We start from the raw sequence: 23934 nt of genomic DNA, 5'->3' as shown, positions 1-23934 counted from the left end.
CTGTTTATACCTGTCTCTTCATTTATCATCTCCTGCTTCATCTTACACAAGATTTAGGCTGGCATAGACAGGTACTTTAAGGATAGAAAACAAAAACACGAAACACATCAAAACTGGGGAAATGTGTAATTTAAAACCAAAATTCATGGAGAAAGTTGAAATGGTAGAATATTGTGTTTTATAGAGTTTGTCATTCAATGCATATTTATAGTGTTCTGGCTGTGGGGGCTCCCCAGGGACCCAGTGGTTCCTCTGAGATGGGGACAAGGATGACACAAAGGGTACCAGAGGGTGAGAGGATGCAGTGAACAGTGTAACAGGGAGAAGAGGAGGGAGGGCTTGTGGCTGATGAGTGTGGGTTGGGTGGTTATAGAAAGGGTTGTTGGAGAAAATCTATCAGAAATTGAGGAGAGACCTAGAAGAGATGCACACCATTAAAATTATCCAAACTTGACAGTAAATTTTGATGCTAAGTATTGTGAAAGTAAGAAGGAAATGTGAACCAGGTAATCTAAGGAAAGCATAGGCCTTCTTGGCACCGACAATGAAGGTATTTCCTAACGTGCCTGTCATGTATTGACTCCTAGGTGATGCTGGCCACCTGCCTCTGGTGGGTCAGGAGTGGATGTCCTGGTGATTGACCTCTGTACCCACATGTGCTCAGGGCACCACACAGAGCAAGCATTTCTCTCTGGCTTACCTTCAGATTTCTAGGTTCACAGATAAGACTTCACCGTATTTGGAGGAGTGGTTTAATTATGTGTCCTCAGACCCCTCTTCCACAGTGTGGTTTCTTTCTTTCTTTCAGAAAGCAGGCAGTCTGCAGTTATCGGTTACTCTATACTGATTGGGAACAGACTTGTTCACATCCAGACTTTTTGGTTTTTTTAGGTGTTTACTAGGTTCCAATCTTGACCTTATTTTATGAAGGTCTTGTGGAACATTGCATGTGTATCATGAGGTGTAGAGCCTTGAGCTAGACCTGATTCTCAGGAAGGGTTCATTTGGGCACTGTCTAGAGGACGTTGGATGTGTCATAACGTGCAGATGCCTTTGAGAGAGTGGAGGTGTCACTGGCTGTGATGTGTGGCTTCTTTCTAAGAAAGGGATAGGTCTGCTGCTGCTCTGGGATGTGATTTATTGAGTATCACGGGCAATGCAGGCATACATGGCATGTGAAGATACAGCTAAGATATGCTTCGAAGCATTAGACTGACAGCTCAACAAGGGGAGAGGCAGATAAGCATCCTGAAAAAGGAAACAGTGTCTCCTCATGGCAAACACAGGGCTGTGCGCTGTGCTGCTGGACACAGTGGTGGGAACCTGTATCTGGATAGACTCGGCACCTAGCTCTCACAGCACCTGGCTGTGGAGACAGGATGGACAGGAGAGCCGATGGATGGCCAGATGGGCAGGGAGACATTAAATGCCCACACCTATAGCAAAGAGACTATAGCATTTCCAGCTCTGCCAGGTAAAGGACTGCCCTGACACACTGGCCCCATCATTTACATTGAGCATGGCTATTTGTATTTGATTAATTCGTTCAGTTTTTGTGTTAGTTGAACTCTGGTGTAGGAAGTTATGTCTGCTAATGTGTATGCTAAACCACTGGGAAGCACGTCCCAGTGTTAGCGGACCTGCGGGATCATAGGTGTGAAGCACCAGTATCTGGTTATCATTTGACTTTTTTTTTTTTTGCCAGTCCTGGGGCTTGAACTCATGGCCTAAGCACGGTCCTTGGGCTTATCAAGGCTAGAACTCTTAACACTTGAGCCATAGCACCACTTCCAGCTTTAAAATTTAATTTAATCTAATTTTTTATTGTTAGGGTAATGTATAGAGGGTTTACAGTTACATTTGCCAGATAGTAGATGCATTACTTCTCATGTTTTTGTCCTCATTTCCCTCCTCCCAACCCCTCCCAATCATCTTGTTTTCCCCTCTGCCCTTTCCTATTTCAAATAAATAAGCATAAATACAATATACCAGGTTACAAAGGCAGATACAGTAATGATATGAAATTAACAAAAGGGCAACAAAGGAGAAGAGAAATAACATAGAACAATAATTACACAAGATAAAGCTTGTTCCAGCTTATTCTTTTTATTTCCATATATTTTTTATTGTAATTAATAGAAGGGTTACATTATATTTACCAGATAGAAGGTGCTTTACTTCACATATATTGATACCCTTTCTCATGTCTTGGTCCCCATTTCCCTCCCCCACCCCCACCCCTCATCTTGTTTTACCCCCTTCTGTTTCCAGCTTTTTAAAAATTTTTTTTTTATTTTTAAGCCAGTCTTAGGCTTGAGCTCAGGGCCTGAGCACTGTCTTTGGACTTTCTCAAGGCCAGAGCTCTACCACTTGAGCTTCAGCACCACTTCTGGGTTTTTTTCTATGTATGTGATACCAAGGAATCAAACCCGGGTCTTCATGCATGCTAGGCAAATACTCTACTCACTAGGCCAAACTCCCAGCCCCATTTCTAGCTTTTTCTATATATGTGGTACCGAGAAATCGAACCTGGGTCTTCGAGTTAGCACTCTTCCGCTAGGCCAAACTTCTGCCCCCCCCCATTTTTTTTTATTTTGCCAGTCGTGGAGCTTGAACTCAGGGCCTGAGCACTGTCTTTGGACTTTTCTCAAGGCTAGAGCTCTACCACTTGAGCCACAGCACCACTTCTAGCTTTTTTTCTATGTATGTGGTACTGAGGAATCAAACCCGGGTCTTCATGCATGCTAGGCAAGCACTTTAACCACTAGGCCAAAGTCCCGGCCCCTTCTGGCCCTTTTTTTAGAGAAAATTTATTGTAAAGGTAATGCACACAGAAGTTAAAGTTACGTGTCAAATAATGAGTACATTTCCTTTTGCGTAGTGTCACTTCCTCCCTCATTCTCTCAGCTTTTTCCCTCCTGTCTCCCCTATCTCCCAAACTGTGTAGTTCGTTTAAAACATAATGTCTAGTGAGTGTGACAGATGATTTCATTCACCCTTTGTCCCACCATTTCTGTGCTTCCTTTTCCCCTTCCCAAAGCAGATTAACTTATCTACAAGACAGAGAGTACAGAAATCAAAACAGTGATAAAAAGGAATAAACCAAAGGAAAAAAGGAAAGAAAAAAATGACTGCAAGCAGGACATTTCTTGGGGTTAATTTGGATGACTATCATTTCCTATGGTCCTATATACATAGCTATTGAGCCCTTGTGATCCTCTCCTAAGAATATCTTCTTATGTTCTCACTATGTGAATGTTTAATCAATCATATCCAAGAGTAATTATTTGTTTATTTGTAGATTTATAAGCACTTTCTAGTTATTACAAATGAGGGAAACCATGCAGACTATGTTTCTCTGAGTCTAGCTTACTTTAATATAATTTTTCCTATGTCTTTCCATTTACAGATGTACAGTATCATTCTTTCAGATGGAAGCATAAAATTCCATTGTGTATATATACCACAATTTCTTGCTTAGTTGATTTACTGAGGGTCATCTGGGTTGATTGTGTATCTTAGCCATGGTAAAATACTACAATGAACGTGTGTATCTTAGCTATGGTAAACTTTTGCAATGAATATGGTTGTGTTGGTGGCTTTAGTGTGGCCTGGTTTTGGTCATTGGAATAAATGTCCAGGAGTGGGAATGCTGGATCTTAGGGGAGTTCTGGTTAGTCTTTTGAGAAACCTCCGTGCTGCTTTCCAGAATGGTTGAACAAATTTGTCTGTTACTGTTAGTTTTCTAACTGTAGTGAGGTGGACTCTCAGTGTTGTCTTGATTTGCATTTCTTTTATGGTCAGAGATGTCAAACAACTCTTCACGTGTCTATTGGCCATTCTTATTTCTTCTTCTGAGAAGTCTTTTGCCCACTTATTAATTGTTGTTTCTTTGAGGATTTGTTTTTGAAAGTATATTTTAGAGAGGCTCTTATCTATTGCATAGGTTGTAAAGGTCTGAAGACTTATTTATCTTGCTAGCTATATCCTTTGCCATGCAGAAACTCTTCAGTTTGATGCAGTTCCATCTATCCAGTTTTTCTTTCAGTTGGTTCTTGATTTTCCAAAATGTCAAGCTTCCTCTCCAATATAAACAAATGAGTGTTATTTATAGTTTATTTTTCCATGTTTTATTAATATTAACTGAAGATAAATATATCAGAATTTGTTACTTATGGTAATTTTTCCATGTGAATATTTCAGGAAAGTAAATACAAACAATACATTATAAAAGGCATAAATGCTTTCAAAAGTTTGTGGTATGGAAAAAGAATCTATCTCTTTTGCATAAAAATGTTCAAAATTATTGTGTTTAGTTTGATTTAACATAAAAGTAAAGTTTGAAAATGTTACCAATATCTACAAAATATTATGTGGTCTATAAATGGCTTGAAAGATAAAGTACCAACAGTATAATTTGGAAAAATAAAGTGTTAGTTTTATAGCAAAAACCAATTGATCATTTAAACAAATTTATCATTTAAACAATTGATCATTTAAAACAAAACATTTGAGACAAATTAACTTGCTGCGAGGAAAGATTTGTTCAGAGGTTTCGGTCATGGTTGCTTGGCCCTGCCACTGTGGGCCTGTGGTGAGGCAGGACATCATGGCAGGAAGTGCGTGGTAGCACACAGCTGCTCACCTCATGGAACCTGAGGAGGGAAGAGAGGGAATGGAGCCAGAAGTCCCCAAGTCCCCTTCCAGGGCTGGCCCAGGGAGTGACCCAGCATCCCTCCCGGCTCCGCCTCCTAAAGGCACCGCCCCACACCCTCCACTCGTCAATCCTGGGGGCACTTTCAGGCTTGAAACTAAAGCCCTTCACAAAGACAATTCATCTCTGCGCTTAGATGAAAATAAGGGCAAGTCTATAAGTAGCCTGACTGTGTCAGGAAGCAAAGAGCTGGAATAAATAGTTTCGTCTTGGTTTCTTCTTGCTTTATAAAGAGACACAGGAAAAATTTGGCTCACAATTAGACCATTTTAACTGTGCTCAACTCAGAAACTTGTCGTCTGTGATCCCTCATGGCTTCTCCCCTCCCTCAAGTATCACCCTTAAAAGTAAGCCGTCAGGGTCTGCTCTTGGACCTGCTCCGAATGAAGAATCCTGATGGGCCCTTGTAGGCCTGGCAGGGCAGCACAGGTGAGGACTTGGAAGGCAGGTTTTTAATCACGCCTCTGTCGAGATCCAGCAGTTTTATGAGCAGCACATTTATATTTGATTAGTAAATTTGCCTGAGTAGGTTAGATATGAGACATGTCACAGGAAGTACTACATGAGCTTTTTTGAGTCACTTTTAGTGATGTAAAAGGAAATAAAATAGTCATCACCGCTGGCCCCTGGCTGACATCACGCTGTGTTGTCCCTGTAGACTGCATCCTAGCTTAGAGACTGTATGCTTAGTGACCTACACTTGTGTGCTGAGCACTGTTTGAGTAGCTGATGGTGAGCAGTCCCTGGATGGAGTTTCCTGATGCCACTGTCACAGATGACCGCAGGCTTAGGGACTTACACAGCACAAAGGTATTATCTTGCCACTCCATAAGTTGGAAATCTGATATGGGTTTCCTGGGCTAAAATGAAAGTGGCAGCAGAGCTACCCTCCTCTGGGAAAGAGCCCACCTTCCTGTCTTTTCCAGCTTCTAGTGGCCACATCTGTAACTCAGGGCCCCGTCCTGCAGCTGCAGGACAAGCCTAGCAGGCTGCGGGACCTCAGCCAGGCCCTCAGTACTGCTTCCCTGGTCAGCCAGTTTCCTAGGGTTGTCTGGCTGGCACATCACCCTAGGACAAGTGTTATGGCAGGTCACATCTTCAGAGTCCTTCTGCTGTGGGACTGGGCATGCATCTCACAGGCCCATTATTCTGTCTCCCATACTGGGTTACAGATAGAAGAGTTCCTGCTTTCAAATGGCAAATCTTCTAAGGAGGGACATGATTTCTTCTCCCATTCAACAGTCCCAGCCAGGTGCTGTCTCTGCCCTCAGAATATTCCAGTGAACAAGTAAGATGAATGACTCGGCTGATGAGCTTGCGTCCTAATGGAGGGGATGGCTAATCCCGTGTGTGTAATAAATAAGAACGATTTTTTTTTTCAGAGTGTGGAGGAGAAAGGTGCAGTGGCAGTGTAGTGAGACAAAACACATTCTTTCATTAGCAGTCTCAGAGGAGTGGGATGAGCACTGGAGGAGCCTGGATCGGGGCAGAGGCAGGTGTCTGTGAACGGAGGGGAGGAGGTCCTGGGGCGGGGCAAGCTCCAGTCCTATTCAGGGCGGTTGCTGGTTGCTGCTAGGATCCTGGAGCAGGGGTGTTGAGAGTAGAGGACGAAGTCTCAAGTATTGAAAATGCTTGCTCTGTTGTAATCGTGGGCTCAGGTTCCCAAGTCTTAGAAGCTACCTGGTGTAGCCAGCTCTGACTCTGATCAGCTGGTGACTTTGTGTCACTTCTCAAGGCAGAATGTCTTTTGCTGTGTGCCTCCCGCCCTCGGTTGCCCTCTTGAGATACTGTTGGCCTTTTTGGCAAGTGTTTTCAGGTCTCCTGGTTATTCCCCAAACGCTGACAGTGGGTCTTCATTGACTGACTAGGCAGTGCAGCTGCTGGCACTCCTCATGCCTCTGCTGTCTGGACCTGCATCGGCCTGCCCTTCCCTTCTTCCAGGTGTCTGTGGGAGTAATAGGACCCAGAATAACACAAAGCATTTTCCTGCCAAGGTGATTTAACCACTTGTCTTTCTAATAATCCAGGGACTTGTTCAGTTTGTTCGTTTGTTTTGTGGGTCATGGGGCTTAAACTCAGCCTGGGCACTGTCTCTGAACTCTTCAGCTCAAGGCTACTGCCCTACCCTTGAGCCAAGCCCCACTTCCTGTTTTCTGGAAGTTAATTGGAGATAAGAATCTCAGGTCCTTTTGTGCCTGGGCTGGCTTTGAACCTTGACCCTCAGATCTCAGCCTCCTGAGTAGTTAGGATTACAGGCATGAGCCACCGCACCAGGGCAATTTTATTAAAAAAAAAAGATATATATATATATATATATATATTTAGTCTGGTAGATTTATTCTAGCCACAAGATAAGAGAACTAAGTGCAATATGGGGCATTGACCCTGCAGGTTGGGAATCTGCCTAGGATATCCTTGAGCAGCAAACAAGATAGTGTTAGCCATTCACTGATTGGGCTGCTTTGAAAAAAAGAAAATAGATAGCTGGGTGGTGGTGAATGCCTGCAATCCCAGTTACGTAACGAGGAGTAGGTAGGAAGATCATGCTTCTAGGCCAGCAAGAGTAAAAAAGGCAAGATTCTGTTTGAAAAATAACTAGGTCAAAAGGGCTGGAGGGGAAACCTGGCTCAAGTGGTAGGGAAAGGCCCTCAATTTGAAACCTACTACTCCAGGTCCATGGCCCTTAGTCAGGGCTCCCCATGGGAACCGGCAGCACTGCCTCCATCTCCAAGGCCTCACCACACAGCTTAGCCCCGCTGAGCCTGACAAGTGCATGCACTGTGCCAAGCACTGTGCCAGAGGGCAGTTACCATGGCCACCTTGCAGAGACCCAAAAGAAAAACATGCTGTATTCCAGTTTTCCAGAGACACAGAATGGGTGTGTGTGTGTGTGTGTGTGTGTGTGTGTGTGTGTGTGTGTGTGTGTAATAAGGAATTGGCTCATATGATTATAGAGCCCAACACATCCCAAGATCTGCAGTCAGCAAGCAGGTGATGCTGGTATCGTTTCAGTTGAAGACTGGCAGGCTTGAGACCAGGAAGAACCAACATTTCAGCCTGAGGTCAAAAGCAGGGTAAAAACCCAGTATCTCAGCTTAAAATTCACTAGTCAAGGGGTTTTCCTTCTTCTTTGGGAGAAGATGTCAGTCAGCTTTCCATCACTGTAACAAAGTACCTGGCACTGACTACTTGTAGAGAGGTTTACTTCGCTCACCTATTTGGGGTGTGCAGGTCCAAGGTCAGGCGGACCACATGGCTTGGAGGTGGTGCGTGGGGCACATGAGATGAAGGGGGCAGATAGTCATGTCTTGAACTGGAACAGAGACAGCCTCCATCAGGGACATGCCCCTGGTATCTCAAGGCTCTCCCCTGAGAGTCCTGCCTTCTGAGGCTCACATCACTTCCTGGGAGTGCCAGCCTGCTAACCAAACCTTCCAGCATAGGCCTTTGATAATCATATAGGCCAGTATCTAAACTATGGCAGAAAGCCAGCCATTTTATTCTCTACAGATCTTCAACTGATAGGGTGGGGCCCACCCTTGTTAGAGAAAGCAGGGTTTTAAATTAGTCTTCCAATTTAAATGTTAGTCTCATCCAGAAACAACCTCGTGGCCACATGGAGACTGTTTAGTCTGGGTGCCCCTGGCCCAGCCAAGTAAATGAATCATCAAACACACAACCATACTTGAGAGTGTGTGGGGAGTAAGCGTCTCGCTGCCAGTGCAAGTCAGTTATTACTCACTCCCAGAGCAAAATTCCCAGGTGCCCTGGGGATGGTGTTGATGTGCAGATTTGGTGGCTCGTCTGTAGCTTCAGGAGCACACATATTGGTAAACCCAGATTTTTGTCGGAGTTGGTATTTTGACTCAAGGTTCAGGAATGTACTCTCCCCAACAGAAAACCATAGCTGAGGAAGCGCCAGGCCTGTTAGAATTCAAAGCCTAGCACCACAGGGTCCTTGAATTCTCCTTCTTACAGTCCATCTAGGCCAAGTCTGCCCCTGAGAAGCAGCTCTTCAGGGGGTCTGCTCAGGTTTAGCCTCTGGCCTGGTGGAGCCACTCCCTGGACAGTGCCTGCAAGGGAGAGCCGATTCCGCCTCCGACCCCCGGGGGCCATGCTGAACCTCTCCTAAGACTTGGGGCCAGAGACTGGCAGAAGGCTATGGAAAGGGATTTTAGGAGGCTTCAAAATCTATTTTCATTTTTAAACAAGCAATAAGTATATTCTAACTGACTGTAACTACATTTGAAGAGGCCTAGCACAAGAACCCTTTAAAAGACCTGGTGTGGGAGAGATGGTCTTCCTGCGGGAGTGATCCCAATTGAGGCCTGTCCTCTGCTCTACCCGCAGAAGGCCTGAGCAGTGTCTGGCTCCTTTACCTGTCTCTTTAAGCTTGAGCAACTGGTGAGTTTATGCAAGTTTTGATTCCCCCAAAGACAGTTTTATTGGCATACACTGTAAGCAATCTACCTGGCTTCAAGAAAGTAGAGATGAAAAGAGGAGGCGTTGATGAAGCCATCTCCTGCTCTTTCCATTCCAGGTCAGAGCCTTATTTGATGTCCATGTTTCATGTTGCCTGGTGTTTATCCTAAGAACAGCCGTGGCTTCATCATACTGCACCAGGGCAAAGCCCTAGTGACTTCAGTGTCACATTTACCCGACTTTCCCATTACAGTTTTCCTCTCTTGTGTGGTTCATCTGAGGAATTCTTCCCAGAAGAGTGTGTGTGGGGGGGGGCGGGGTTGCGCATGTATTTGGATCCCATTTGTCCTTATAGGCTTTCAGACCCATTTCAGGCACTGGGAAGAAATGCTTGCTAATCCCCAGGTGATAGAATGCTAAGCACTCAGGCACAGCCCCAGGACCCCAACAGATGCCTGCAACCTAAGTTTAATATTCTTTCTATTTCCCCAATTTCTTTGATATTTGTAAAATACCAGAGTCTCACTGGTGACGCAGTTTCCCGCTTATTAGCTCTCGCTGTGGTTATTAACCACTCTGTGTGGGTATGTGTATATGGGGTGGGGTAGGGGCAGGTACATGAGCTAGAACTCAGAGCTGGCCGCTCACACTTGCTTGGTTCTTTTCCTAAAGGCTGATACTCTCCCATTTGAGCCATATCTCCACTTCCATCTTTTTGCTGGTTTTGGAGATATAGTCTTAGATAGACTTTTCTGTCCCGCCTCTTGGGTCATTGGGCAAGAGCCACCAGGACCTGGCTAATTAATTCATTCTGCACATTTTGGTTGGTTGGTGAGCTTTATTTGACTCTTTCTTCAAGAACTGTGTGGTACAATTTACTCCATGTTGGAGCTCTGCCAACTTTTATTTCACCACACACATACTTATGCACATAAGTAGTACCTGACTTTTAGAAAAATTATAAAGGTGATGTAAAGAAGGGTTACAGTTACGTAGGTCAGGTAATGAGTACATTTCTTTTTAAGCAATGTCACCTCCTCTCTCCTGTTCTCCCCGTTTTTCCCTTTTGGTCCACCCCGTCCTCACAAACTGTGGAGTTCATTTTTAAAGTAGTGTCCAGTGAGGATCACTGCACAATTAGTTCACCCTTCCTCCTACCATTTCTGTTTCCCCTTCCCCTCCCCCAAACAGATAAACGTACATACAAGACAAAAGACAGAGAAATAATTTTAAAAAATAGCAACAAAGGAGGGGGAACCCACAAAAAGTAAAATGAAAAATCCTCATTTCCATTTCTTTGGGTTTATTTCAATGAACATCTTACGCACATAGCTATTGAGTCTTTGTGATTCTCCCCTAAGAATATCCTCCTTTGGCCTCACTGTGTGAGTGTTTAAATTATTATGTCCCAAGTTTTATTATTATTATTATTATTATTATTATTATTATTATTATTATTATTGTCAGCCTGGACTTGAACTCTGGGCCTGGGTGTTTTCCCTGAGCTCTTCAGCTCAAACTTACCACCCTACCCCTTGAGCCACAGTCCCCCAAGTGTAATTTTTTGTCTTTTATCCTCCATTGTGTTTACTTATGATTTATAGGCTCCTTCTAATGACTGCAAATGAGGGGAACCATGCAAACTGTATTTCTTTGGGTCTGGCTGACTTCACTTAATATGATTTTTTTCCCAAGTCTTTCCATTTCCTTACGAATGGGCAGTTCTGACAACATTTTCTCCCTCATGTTCCTTACAGAACACTTACTCTGCTCTGGCCTGCCACAGGGCTATGTAGAGGCAGAAACTTGCTCCCCTGTCCCTCCTGCTACCTCATGTCCTTTGTTGCCTTCCTTGGTTTTCCCTTAGCCATTTGAATCATTTTCTTCCTTTTAAGTAAAACTTCTTTCAGAGATGTCTGTTTCTGGTGTGATTTCTGATGGCTGATGTTCCAAATTGCTTCCTCTTTCAAAGTTACCTGGTATATTGTATATATGTTTATTTGAAATAGGAAAGGGAAGGGGGAAAACAGGATGATTGGGAGGGGGTCGGGGGACAAAAACATGAGAAGGGATATCAATGTGAGAAGTAATGTACCTACTACCTTGTGAATGTAACTGTAACCCCTCTATACATTAACCCCACTATAAAAAAATAAAATTTTAAAAAAGAAAAAAGAAAAGCTGCTCTTTCATTACTTGCCAAGTCTTCTTATGCCTTGGCAGCCCCTGAAAATTCCATTTCTTTGTGAAATCTTAAAAGTAAAAATAGGTCCCATGATATATCTGTGACCGTGTGAGAGATGGCTTGGGGAAAAAAAAGAGAGAGAGAGAGAATAAAGGCTTTTTTCTGTTCCATTACGGTCCTTGTTCTCATGGAACCCATTCTTAGTCAATGGGAAGATGGTGCCCCATTGAACTTTACTTCTCTCTTCCTCCTCCTAAGCCTCTACTTTTCTGCTGTTGTTGCTCAAGAAGCTGCAGCTTCAGCTGGTGCAGCATGTAGAGTTGTCACACTGCTGAGCTGACAGTTTGCTAGGTGCCTGTTTCCTTTTCTGTGTCCACACAGGCCAGGTGGGTTTTGTTGAGATGAGGTCTCTGCACCTTCACCCTGGAAAGCCCCCCAGCCAGCCCAGATCACTGGGTTTGTGTTGGGTTTAGGACAAGGCCAGGGCTGTGGTAGCTGGAGCACAGCTGTTACCCCTTCAGGCCTTTTGTGGATCTGAGCCCTTGCCTTGTGTTAGCACTGAGGCAGTAGCTTCCTTCCTGCCCGGAGAGCTGTCCCCCAACTAGACCACTCCACTCCCCATCCCTCCCTCCCCTTCCCTCAACCCATTTGTCCCATCTCACATGGCATACCTTGGGAATTGCCTCCCTGCTCCTTTCACTCCCACTTCTCATCCACCAGCCTGCTTTGGGGGCCCTGTCTCCACAACATGCCTCATGTAGCCCCTCGGTCTCTATGGCTGCTGCCTTCCTCTAGGTCTCACTACTCCAAAGGTATTTCCCAGGCCAGCAATATGCGTGTCAATCAGCTGGGTAGCAGTGTAGAGTCACTGGCCATGCCTCAAGCCTCCTGAGTCAGACTGCACACCTCAGTTGCAGTACCCTGAGCTTCAAGTATACATCAGAGCTTGAGAAGTGCTGTTGGACACTGTCAGACTCTGCCCTGACTCTGGTTTATAGAATCTGCTCTCCTCTAGCTGCTGTCTAACCTCCTGCTGCTCCGAGACCCAGTTTTCCCAGAGAACTGGGGGGTGGGGTGGGGGGGGCTTTAACGATGTGATCACATCACCCAGTCCTCACATAGAGGCCTTCATTCATCTGGGAGGGGTCAGTAAACTCAGACTGTGCCATGCCACTTGTGTCTTGCCTCCCTCCCTTCTAACTACCCTGACGTGTCTTCTGCTGACTTCCCCTCCTCCGAGTGGTGAGCCAGGGCCTGTGTACTTCTGTGGCTTCTGCTCGATGCAGATTGCCAGTCTTGCTTGAAGGGCCTCTTTTCAGTATCAAGCCTGCTTTTGACCTGTTGGGACCATGTGAATCTAGTTCTCTCAAATCTTGGACTCTGATGAGCCAGGATGATCCTGGAGCCAGACGTGAGTGGAGCCTAATCAAGTCCAAGATTCCCCTAAAGCAGAGACCTTCAGACCTTCCATCCAGTGGCTGATGCAGAGCAGCTACAAACTAGAGAATGGCTGGGGTTGTTTAAGCCATTATCTGTTTGTTATTCTTTTAGGCAACAATAAGTGGAAAATGAGATGTTACTAAACATTTCGGTGAGAAACAAAGCTCTCCTTGCATTTCTGAAATACCCTGCAATGAAAGATTCTGCTCAAAGCAAAGACTACAGGCATTCTGGAGCTTCTTGGTGAACCAGGAGTAGAGTTCAGGCCTGGAAATCCCTCCATGCTCTCCTTACCCTTCCACCACGATGGATTTCCAGAGGGCAGGAAGGCAGGTCTGGCCTCCTTACATCTCCTTACCAGGAGACCTGGCCTGCATATGCCAACTGTGGGAAGTGGAAGCTTCTGGAGACCCCATTTCCACATGTGGTTCTTCACCCCTAGTGGAGATTGGAGCAGGGCTAGAGCTGCAGCTCTGGCTCCTCTGAGCAGTAGTGAAAGTCGGAAGGCTGGATATATCCCATGCTGCAATGTGTGATCTTGGTGTGCTATGCACATATGGCCTTTCTCCTCTTCAAATTAAGGCTCTTTGGGAGTAAGTTGAGATTTGACACCTTCCATCTTAGGCTCTCCAGCACTTGGCTCGGGGCCTACCACATGTAGGAGGCTGTATAAGAGTTGAGATCCATGAATGGGAGAACACAAAAAAGGAATCCAGGCCAAGGTAATGAGGTGCCTTCCGAGTGACCTACATTGCAAGGGGCCATGCCTGGGGAATCTCTTCCAAGAGGTCCATTCATGGATGTCAGAGCCAGTGGTGGGCCAAGTGGCCAAAAGGAAGCTGCACAGCCTGGGTTTGAACCCTGGGTCTGTCATTTAGAGTATGACCTTGCACAAAGCATATAACCTTGGAAAAGTATTTCAACTTGAATGTGTTTCTTTTTTTTGGTATAATGTAAAAATAATAGACTCTACCTTTAGTCCATGTTGTATGGATTGTGAAGATGAATCAGTTAGGCCTTGTGTGGAACATGCTAAGCCTTCAGTAAAATTTGCCACTCCAGGGCAGGGGAGATCCAGCCCGTGGGCTCTGTAAGGCCCGCAGAATCAATGTGCCTAACTAGATGGCCATCTGTCCTGTGTGCTCCTTGTCAGCTGCCTGTGATCATCTGCCAGTCCCGGGGCTTGAACTCAGGGTCTGGGCACTGCCCTTGGGCTTTGTCAAGGCTAGCACTATATCCTTGAGCCACAGCATCACTTCCAGCCTTTTCTGTGTGTGTGGCACCGAGGAATCGAGCCTAGGGCTTCATGCTTGCTAGGTGGGCACACTCTCGCTAGGCCATGTTGCCAGTCCTGCTTGCTTTATTTATAGGTGTATGCCATTACTGGGGTTTGAACTCAGCTCAAAGATGGTGCTATGCCATTTGAGCCATAACTCCATCTATGCCTTTTTTTGGCAATTATTTGGAGATAAGAGCCTTATACACTTTCCTGCCTGGACTTGACTTGCCTTTGAATTTCAGTCCTTAGATCTCAGCCTCCTGAGTAGCTAGGGTCACAAATATAAAGCACTGGTGCTCAACAGACTGCCTGTATTAATGCTGGATGGTCCAGGGAAAGATGTCCCTAAGCAAGAAGATTCCCCACCCCTGTAACACAACACAGCTCCTTCACCCTTGCTGTAGTGTAGAGTTTAGCCATGGCTGTACACCTTCTGCTTCAATGGCTCCTGCCCAGCAAGCAAGCCAGCCGTCGCTGCTCGTGAAGACTCCATCTCTTTCTTAGAAGGGCTTTGTAGAGTTGTCCAAGTAGGTAAACACTTAGCAGCATTATGTAAGAGCATAATTACATTACGTAAATTAACATGGCTAGGGCTCAAAATAGCCTGACCCCTGACAACCTCCAGCTGTTGGGCTCACTTTGGATAATGTCTGTAGAAGGCCAGAGGAGGCGGCGTAGGCTGACGGCGTACCTCACCTCAGAGGTGGGTGTGCTTGGCATTAGTAGTGAAACCTTGGAATAGTGACTAGGTCAGGAGCACGGGACACGGTGAATGGAGCTAGTGTTCTTTTAAGAGGAATCCACAGGGCTCTTGCCACACACCAGGAGGGGAACACTCACTAGAACCCAGCCGTCTCAGGCTTCCAGCCTCCAGAACAGCCAGAAATCAACAGCCAGCAAAGGATAGTTCTTTATAGCAGTCTGAGCTAAGATGGAGGCTGGCTTTCCATGGCTGATGCAGGGAGACCAGGCCCGGAGAAAGTCAGATCTTCCTGCCTGAGAGAGAAGTGGCAGTAGCATTTAGGTGTGTGCATGTGGTGAGTGGGAGTGGTGTCCTGAGGGGCTCAGCACTGGATGTTAGATTGCTCCATCCGTGCTGGCAGGGCAGATGGCACAGCTGCACCATGCTGGGACCCAAGAAGGGATTGACAGTTTGTCTGTGCATCTGCTTTCTGTTAATGAGCTTATCTCCCTCAGTGTGCTGAGTGATTGAAAGGCTTTCTGTTCCGTCATATGAGTTGGTTTGTCCACCTCGGAAGCATTCTTTCCTGTTTGGGTGACACAGAGGTAGGAGGGGCCCACCTGGTTTGCAGGCTTTCCCTCACTTGCGGCCCCCAGGCCCAGAGAGCTGCTGGCTAGTGTGGATCTGCACGGCAGAGCCCCGCTGTGCCTGGCAGCCAGTACTGTGATCAGGCAGCCAGGACAAGTTGTGCTTTGCACTGTGTATGGGACGTATATTTCCAGAAAAGAAAAAGGACCTGCCGCCTGTTCCCTACCAAGAGAAAAACAGGGTGGTGGGAAGGTAGCATGCTTCCCATGAAAGATGCCATGCCTGGTGCAGGTGAGTCACGGCCTCGCTCCTTCCCTGCATTCTCTCCTTCTTCCGAGGCTTACATCTTCACTGACGTCCAGAATGAGTTCTATTTGCTGGTGAATCTTTCTTTTATTTCCACAAAGTTTTTCGTAGATAAACCGACCTGTTTTAATCTTGTCTATGCATATATATTTATGAAGTTAGAAATTCATCATATTTTTCTACAGGCCACATTCATTTATACCTTTTCTTCCCTCAATAAATTTGAGATCATGTTTACCTTTTTTCCTCTGTCCTCAGTGCATGTGACTCCCAGGGCTGTGACTGCAAATGGGGGGCAGTGGTGTGGTTACAATGCAGGCAGTGAGTGAAACGCTGATTGCTAGAAAGAATAAGCGTCTTCCCTAGGCGAGTGTGTGGCCGGCGGCAGTGGACTGCAGTGTCTTCATTCTGATATGTGGGGTGGGTTTTTTTTTTTTTTTTTTTTTTTTTTGTCTGCAGCTCTCTAGCTGTTACCTTGTCCTGGAATTGGGATTTCAGAGGTGACAGAACCATAGAAGGAATGGAATCATGAATTGCACTCTTTCCTTTCATCTTCCAATATGGAGGCAACCGGGACACAGGTCAGAAGGAAGGTGATGATCATCATGGCACCTCGGGCTAGCCAGTGGACTGCAGCCCACGTGGCCCCTGGTCAAAGCTGGACCCCAGCAGAGCAGGCCGTCAGGAAGGGCGGGGAGAGGTGTGGTCTAGAGAGAGAAATTTGGGAGTCATGAGCTTAAAGACAGAATCTGAATTTGTGACACGGCTGAGCTGTAGGGAGGGACGTGGATGGAGAAGTATCAGCGGAACACTGCTGCACAGCCCGGGACGGGGCACAGTGGCGAGAGGACACTGGACTTTCCTCTCCCTGAAAAGCATCAAGGAGGATCCAAAGAGGATCCTGAGGTGCAAGTGCCATAGGCCTAAGGAAGGACGCTGGGCGGTTAGTGGCGCGTCTAAGTGCAGGTGCACGGGTGGGAGTCTCAGGCAGAGGATTGTAAACAAAATCCAGGTTCAATCTATGCACATTTATTCTGGTTCCTTTACATTTGAGGCCAGCAGAGGTGTTTTGACCCTTCCTTTATTCTTCCTTTATTTATGTGCCCAGAGCTAAATTCACCTAACAAGCTGGGTCCATCTAAATCCTGGTAGCTCAAACACATCATCAGGACAGAACTCACAGAACTTGTCTGTGTGTCTAATGGCACCAAGAGCCCCGCTGGCGCAGGCAGGCATGTGGGCTTCTGGCACCAGGAAGTTGTCTTCACAGTGTTTTAAAAGCTTTGTGTGAAAGGTGTGATGCAAATGTGTGCTGTTGATTGTATTCTACCAGCAGGTTTGTTTTTTTTTTTTTTTTAATTCTCCTTTCAGTCCCCAACTAGAAGGAACATTGTCCCTTTTTCTCATTTCTGCCTCTGTGGGATTCAGCTGAGCTGTGACAGGTTTTTTTCCCCCCTTAATTAGTCTTTGTCATACTTCAGTGTCCTTGGCTGTGTCTCAAGGCTGTTTAGGTTTCTTGGGAGGACTGGTCAGTACAGTCTCACTGCAGAAGGCCATGCATTCAGATTGTGCTTTGGGGAAAGCAAGAGATTGTGGGTTGAAGGTCAAGTGGCCCTGGAAGGCTGGTCCACAGAGGACGTGCGCCGGGAAGCAGCTCAGCCCTGGGCAAAGGTGCTGTGGGAGGCGGCCACAGTGCCTGCTGTGCTGCCATCAGGTAGATTTGCAAGCGTGTTTCTGAGGTATGGCACCTTGGCAGAGGAGCCCCTCAGCGGATTCCTGTTGAAGGGACAATGGAAGCACAAGCAGGGATTATGCTGGGGCTCCCTAAGGAGTGAGAGATTGGCAGGAGGGCACCATGCCCCCACCCCTCATCACCTGTGCTGAATGGGGGCCTGACATGCGTACTGTGTCCAGGAGAGGTGCAGAGGCCTGGACGGGGGAGGCACAGTCATGCTGGTCCTAGCACAGGAGTGCAGGGTGGGCGTGTAGAGGGGCAGGGGTAGGGGCACCACAGTCCACACCAGTGTTCAGCTCAGCATCTGCACACAGCAGTCCTCACTCCCCTTCCCACAGACTGTTTGGACAGCCCTTTGCAGAGAAGACACAGAGCTGTGTCTTCAGTGTAGTCATCGGCTCTCTGCTCTCCGTGTTGAATGATTCCAGGACACACGCATGCACAGTCCCCTCCTAGGGCAGGCAGGACACTGAATATCTGGGTAAGGTTCTCCTGGTTACGAGGCTGCCCTGTGGCGGTGTCAGGTTGCCTGGTTAAGGGTTGGCTGGGGTACAAACCACAACTCAAGACATCTAGACTCTGTTTCCTCACTGTGGACCTAGGCAAGTGCCTGTAAAATAAGGGTCAGACCCTCTGTGCTGTGGGGAGCCCCCAGAGATTCACGACTCATTCCCAGTGTGCTCCTGTCTCCAGAACTCAGAGTCGGGACAAGCAGCCACTAGCCCTGGATTATGTAGCTGTTGTATACGGTTCTCTGTCCTCTCTCCCTGATTTTGGTCATGACGATTACCTAGGAATCATCAGTTCAGTGAGAGATCTATGGCCTGTCGCAGGCGCCCACATAGCTCAAGACAGGGACCCATCTTCCTGAGCAAAGGCCTTTCTAGGACTTTCTTGAGTGTTGGGAGGGAGGCAGATTAACTTGCTAGGAATGCCTTTTACATAGAAGGTAGAGAGGGAGGAATGACAGCGGACAGGTGTGGGGTGGGGGAAAATGTGAGATGATGAGTAGGGGCATCCGGTGGTCGGCCTCCTACGAGTCTCCATCAGACCCAGGGGCTGAAGGGGACCCAGGGCTCAGGGCTTACAGCTGCCAGCCATGCAGGTTCTAGCCATGGGCTAGCCCAGATTCCAGAAGAACACTTGAGACAGGCAGAAGTGCAGAACGCAGGGCCAGAATTAGTGAGTGATTTGCACCATTCCATGGGGTAAGGTTTTCGATTAAGCTATCTATGCAGCTAATAGTCTGAAAGACGTGTTAGATACAGCATTTGTAGAGAATGGAACATCTGTCTCGGGGGTAATGACACTGAGGAAGGCGTATTATTTCTGCTGCGGAGAACAATTTTAAGCCTGTGCTAATAGATTAAGCTGCTAGTGATCATTTTGAACAAAGAGAATGATTAGAGCAGCCCGGGCTGCCGGGCTGGCTAGAGAACAGCGGTGGCATCCTGTCCGTGTGTGCCCTGTCATAGCCTCAGCCTTGCTCACACGTACCGTGGGGGTGATCTCTGGACTCGGGGTCATCTAGACCAAGCCCTGCCAGCTGCGTGACCCCCCAGGACTTCAGTCTCCCGATATAAAGTGGAATAGAAATGCCCAAGTGAGATCAGGCCTTCAGGAGACTGTGGGGGCTGAGTGAGCGTAGGCTTCACTGGGGGCTGCAGAGACAGTGCAAAGCTTGCAGAGATGTCAGAAAAACGATGTGGTCTTGTGACAGTTAGAATGCAGAAGGGTGAGTGCCGTGGGAAGATGCGTGACCCATCCATAAAGCAGCCCCAGCCTGGTCAGTCCTCCAGGCTGGGTCTCGTCCTGGCTCCCACGAGTGAGCATCTGTGTGGGTAGTAGGCATCTGCAGGCCGGGCAGTACCAAGATCATGAAGTCCAGCCCAGGAGCAGGCAGAGGGCTGAGCCTGGAGTCCGGGGTAGGTGCCAGGCAGGCTCAAGGCAAGTGAGAAAGCAACGGCACACCATTGGCTCCACCTGTGCTCACTGAGAAGTGCTAGCATTGTGGTTTCTGGTGACTTAAGCCCAGCTGAGGTTTGCAGACATCATTGTACTCTGGCAATTGGCAAAAGATAAATAAATTCAAGGGTATCTTTGATGGCCAAGTCCTAGAGCTGCAAAATGAAAAAAACAAAAATAAAAACAAAAACAAAAGAAGATGGAGGGAAGGCTGTGTTTAAATAGCTTTCATCTATGTCTGTGATCAGTGTCCTGGTCATTGCTGGACCTTCCAGTCCTCCTGGCACTGGGTCTGAGAACAGGTCGTGTGTCCAGTGTTGTGCATGCTAGTAGGACTGCAGCCTCCTCACCTAAGAGACCTGGCCAGGGCAGTTCCTTCCTTGCCCAGAGTGCCTTCCTTTCAGTACTTGGGCAGCTTGGTGTTAGACTTCTAAAAAGCAAGATGTAGCTAAGTGCCAGTGGCTCGTCTGATCAGTCGAGCAACTCAAAAGATCTGAAGGATCTCAGTTCAAAGCCAACCCCGTAGAAAAGTCTACTAGACCTCGAAAATAAACAGCAAAAAAAAAAACAGTGCCAGAGGTATGGCTGAAGTGGTAAAGCACAACCTTAGCAAAAGAGAGGCTCTGAGTTCAAACGCCATACTATGAGAGAGAGAGAGAGAGAGAGAGAGAGAGAGAGAGAGAGAGAGAGAGAGAGAGAGAGAGAGAGAGAGAGAAACTTTTAATGCAGTAAAAAGTTTCTGTCAGCCCGCCATTGTGAGGTTTCAACATCAATGACAGTTACTACGTTCAGAGAATGGTACCATGTCCCAAAGAATATTTAAGGCTGGCGTACCATCTGATCTCATCCCGTTTATCATCTTGTGTTCATCACATGGCATAATCACTCCTGCCTCCTGGAGGGTGGTGGGCTTGTACTCAGGACATTCTGAGGACTCTGGCTCTCCATCTGCGCAGACTTTACTGTCCGTTAAAAAGGAAAGACTCTGCTGTCAGGTGCTGTCTTTCAAAGAGAAAAAAAAGTCGGCATTTACCTCTAAAGCCCTGGCTCAGGGCACATTTTCCAAGTTAAGCAGAGTTGGAAGGAACAGTAAAAGAAGTAGGGAAATCTAGATACCAGCGGCTTACCCAAGAGGCTGATGCCTGAGAATCATTATTCAAAGCCAACCTGGCCAGATAAAATAAATGATTCTCATCTCCAGTTAACCAGCAAAAAAGAAAGCTAGAAGTGAAGGTGAAGTCAAGCAGCAGCCATGAGTGAAACAATCTAAAACAAGGCCCTGTCCCAGTACTAGCACAACCCCTTTCCCCAAGCCTCCCCCCGAAAAAACCACCAAAAAAGTGGAGGGAAATGGCTTGGTTCACTCTACACAATGAAGCAGGGTTAAGGTATTACTAGTTTACTCTTGCACTATCTTCTGATCAATGCTACCAGTATAGATTTCCTTCCAGTATTCACACGGAGCCCTTGGAGCTGCCAGTGCCTTCCCCTGCAGCAACTGGAATAATCACCAACCCCGAGAGGGGGGGCCCAAGGCCTGTCATACATAGACTAGGAGTACAAAGCCACCGAGTAATGGGAGGTCCTGCCTTCGGGGAACCAGAGCCCCAGGAATGCCAACCCACCCTAGCTTGTATTTCTGGGGGTCTTTTTCCCTCTCAACTTGCCTGGAACACCCCACAGCTACTCAAGGGTTCCCAATACATGCAGTACAGCAATGCTCAGCTCGGAGCAGGCCCCTCACCAGGAGCACTGACTTTGGTTTTTGTTTGTTACTGTGTTGCCACCTAAGCACCACCACAGCACCTGTCCCCTGTCCCCTTTCACCTAGCAGATTATCACTGCATAAATACTGGACTCTCAGTGTGCGCCAGGCATTGGTCTCAGCTCTGGGGAAATGGCTGTCCCAAGACAGACTTGGTCCCTGCCCTCGTGTTGCTTAGAATCCCATGGTAGCTAAAAAAGCAGCAGAAGTTCTGTGACTGAAAGGCACACTGATACTCCCTGGAACTTTTTAGTCGATGTTTGCAATAGTGTCAGAATGAATGAATGAGAAGGAAGGAATGAATGAGTGAATAAAGCAAGAGGTGAGGTGCTATTAAGCACCCACCTTATAAGAAGAATCTCCTTTAGTCCCCAAGGTGCTTTTCTGAAGAAAGCATTTGAGTAAACAGAGCCATAGGGAGTGGTCTAGTGCTGGCTGGCCTCATGGTGAGGCGGGAAGAGGGGTGCAGAATCAAGCGCTTCTCCCCTCACTCAGCCAGTCATCTCCTTCTGAGCCTATTTTCTAACCTTTACTCATTGAGGGGATGGGGGTGGGCACTGTACCAGGAAGTAAACTTAGGACCTCACATTCTTATCTCATAGCTGTCCCCCTACTACTTGAGCCATGCTTCTCATCCAGCATTTTGCTGGTTATTTGGAGAGAAGAGTCTAAGGGTTTGTCTGTCTAGGCTGGCTTTAAACCATGATCTTCAGAGACCAGGAGGTAACAGTGAGGGATGCAGGGACTTAACTAGAATTTGGCCTCCCCTGGACCCTTGCCAGTTTAGAGCTAACAGGAAAAGCTTGACTCTGAACCTGACCTCTAAAGAAGCATGTTGGCATGCCTCTAGGAGGCCTCCTCCCTCATGGCTAGGGAGCAAGGGCATCCTGGGAGTGCACTTGCCCCTCTGGGGTGGTGAGTGCCCTGAAGGATGAGTGGAGGTCCCAGGCCCAGTGGGAGGACAGAGACCTGGGAAATCCTGGTCCCTGAGCAACCTCTCCAGGGAGTTGCTTCCCTGTGCTGTGTGTGCGGTGAGTCCACCCAGCTCGCCTTCTCACCGTGGAAAGGGGCCTGGATTCTGGATGTGAACCTCCACTCCACCACTGTGCCAGGTGGGTGGTGAGTCTGCCCAGCCACCTTCTGACGTGGAAAGGGGCCTGGATTCTGGATCTGAACCTCCACTCCACCTCTGTTTGCCACAATGCAGGGAGTCTGCATGAGGGCCTCATTGTCCTCACGTGCGACATGGATGTGAGACTGACCTCGGCCGCGCTGAGAGGATGGCGGCCTGCAGTGGGATGGCCTGCAGTGTGGACGAGCTCTGCTCATGCCCACTGCTCCATCAGCTCAGATGCTTTTGTGCGGTTTGGGGACGAGGCCCTGACCTTTCTCTCGCATTCTCAGGTCACAGATGAGGAGCCCAGTGCCAACCACACCGTCATGATCCAGGAGACCCTGCAGCAGGCCTCAGTGGAGCTGGCCGAGCAGCACCATCTGGTGGTGTCCTCTGATGACATGGAGGGCATTGAGACGGTCACCGTGTACACGCAGGGGGGAGAGGCCTCGGAGTTCATCGTCTACGTGCAGGAGGCGGTGCAGCCCGCAGAGGAACAGCTGGAGGAGCAGCCAGCCCAGGAGCTGTAGCCGAGCCAGCCTCCCGAGCTCAGGCCAGGCCGCTGGCAGTGGGCAGGAGACCACTCATCCTTCCTGGCTCACAGAGCCCCGCTCTTCCTCTGCCCTTCTCCCTGGTGGCCCTCGCAAGACTCTTTCCATCTCCTCTGGGTGGTCAGGGCAATGGTATCACCAGCAATAGACGATTCCACACCCCAACACAGACATCCCCCTAGCGTCTGCTCAGCATACTCAGCTTCTGAAAGGACCCTGGCAACTTCTCTCTTGCCCTTCACGCTTCAAAATCCATCAGCATCTGTCCTGATCCTATCTGCAGCCGCGGACACACCGAGGCGCCCATCCTCAGGGACCCATGGTGTCGTCTGTGAGAGGGAGACAGCCATCAGAGCAAGTGACCTTCTGGTTTCCTAGTCACCACTGGGTGGGGCAGGTGGGATGGTGCTGGCTGTCCCCAGAGTCCCGCTCTCTAGGGGTCAGTGGCCCTGGAGACAAACGGGTGACCACCACTCCCCATCTCAGCCTACCATCTTGGAATTCTCTTGCTTTTAAAGAAAATTGCACTTTTCCTCTCACCCCCTGAGGCAGTGAGGGGGTCAAATAAAAGCATTGCCTGCCTGCGTTCTCTGTCCTTCTTACGGGTTTGTTTTGTTTGTTTGCTGCCCTAGCAATGCACAAGTTGACATGTGGGAAAAGCCCTGTGTCCAGGCCAGCCAGATTCTACCTTCCTAAGAAGATTCTAGTGTTTGCTAAGCTCTCACCAAGGCCAGGTCCCATACAGGGCTCCTTCACTGTGTTTGGATTTGGCCATGCTGTAACTTACATCTTCCTGGATTTGGAGTCCACATGACGCACTGCCACACATCCCAGAGTTAAGTGCCACTAGAGTATTAGTATAGAGAAGTCAAGTGGCCAGTCCCAGGTCACACAGGAAGTGGCAGAACTGGGCATTGAAACCCAAGGGAGATCTTGGTATCCAGTGTGTACCCTGCCAACTCTTCTCTCCCCTTAGAGCTGAGAATTCAGCGGCTGGGTGAGTAACTGGCTTGGGTAGCATTTGAAGCTAGAATGTAATGCATCTGAAAAGTTGCATACAGATACTCTTATTCCCTGGATCATGCTGCATCCTCTATGTATTTCTCCTGACACCAAGGAGGTAGAGCGGGCAGTCAGGGTCCAGTTGTGGGGATAGGACAAGATCTGTAGGCAAGGTCTGCCATATGG

General features: G+C 47.7%; 1 protein-coding gene across 4 annotated transcripts in view; it reads left to right on the top strand.

Annotated features, from left to right (window-relative positions):
* Window positions 1-23323, top strand: part of Zfat (zinc finger and AT-hook domain containing) — a 156531-nt gene extending 133208 nt beyond the window's left edge. For all 4 annotated transcript variants that reach the window (XM_090339445.1, XM_090339446.1, XM_090339447.1 and 1 more), the window contains exon 16: window positions 22486-23323. In XM_090339445.1, the coding sequence (XP_090195571.1) occupies window positions 22486-22725 (240 nt within the window). In that variant the 3' untranslated portion in view covers window positions 22726-23323. The remainder of the gene's footprint in view (window positions 1-22485) is intronic.
* Window positions 23324-23934: the final 611 nt, after the last annotated feature.

The sequence above is a fragment of the Megascapheus bottae genome, chromosome 9 (genome assembly GCF_031878675.1).
Source record: "Megascapheus bottae isolate mThoBot1 chromosome 9, mThoBot2.hap1, whole genome shotgun sequence".
NCBI classification, from domain to species: Eukaryota; Metazoa; Chordata; class Mammalia; order Rodentia; family Geomyidae; genus Megascapheus; species Megascapheus bottae.
Note: the sequence above shows the minus strand (reverse complement) of the source record. Positions and strands in the feature narration are given on the sequence as shown.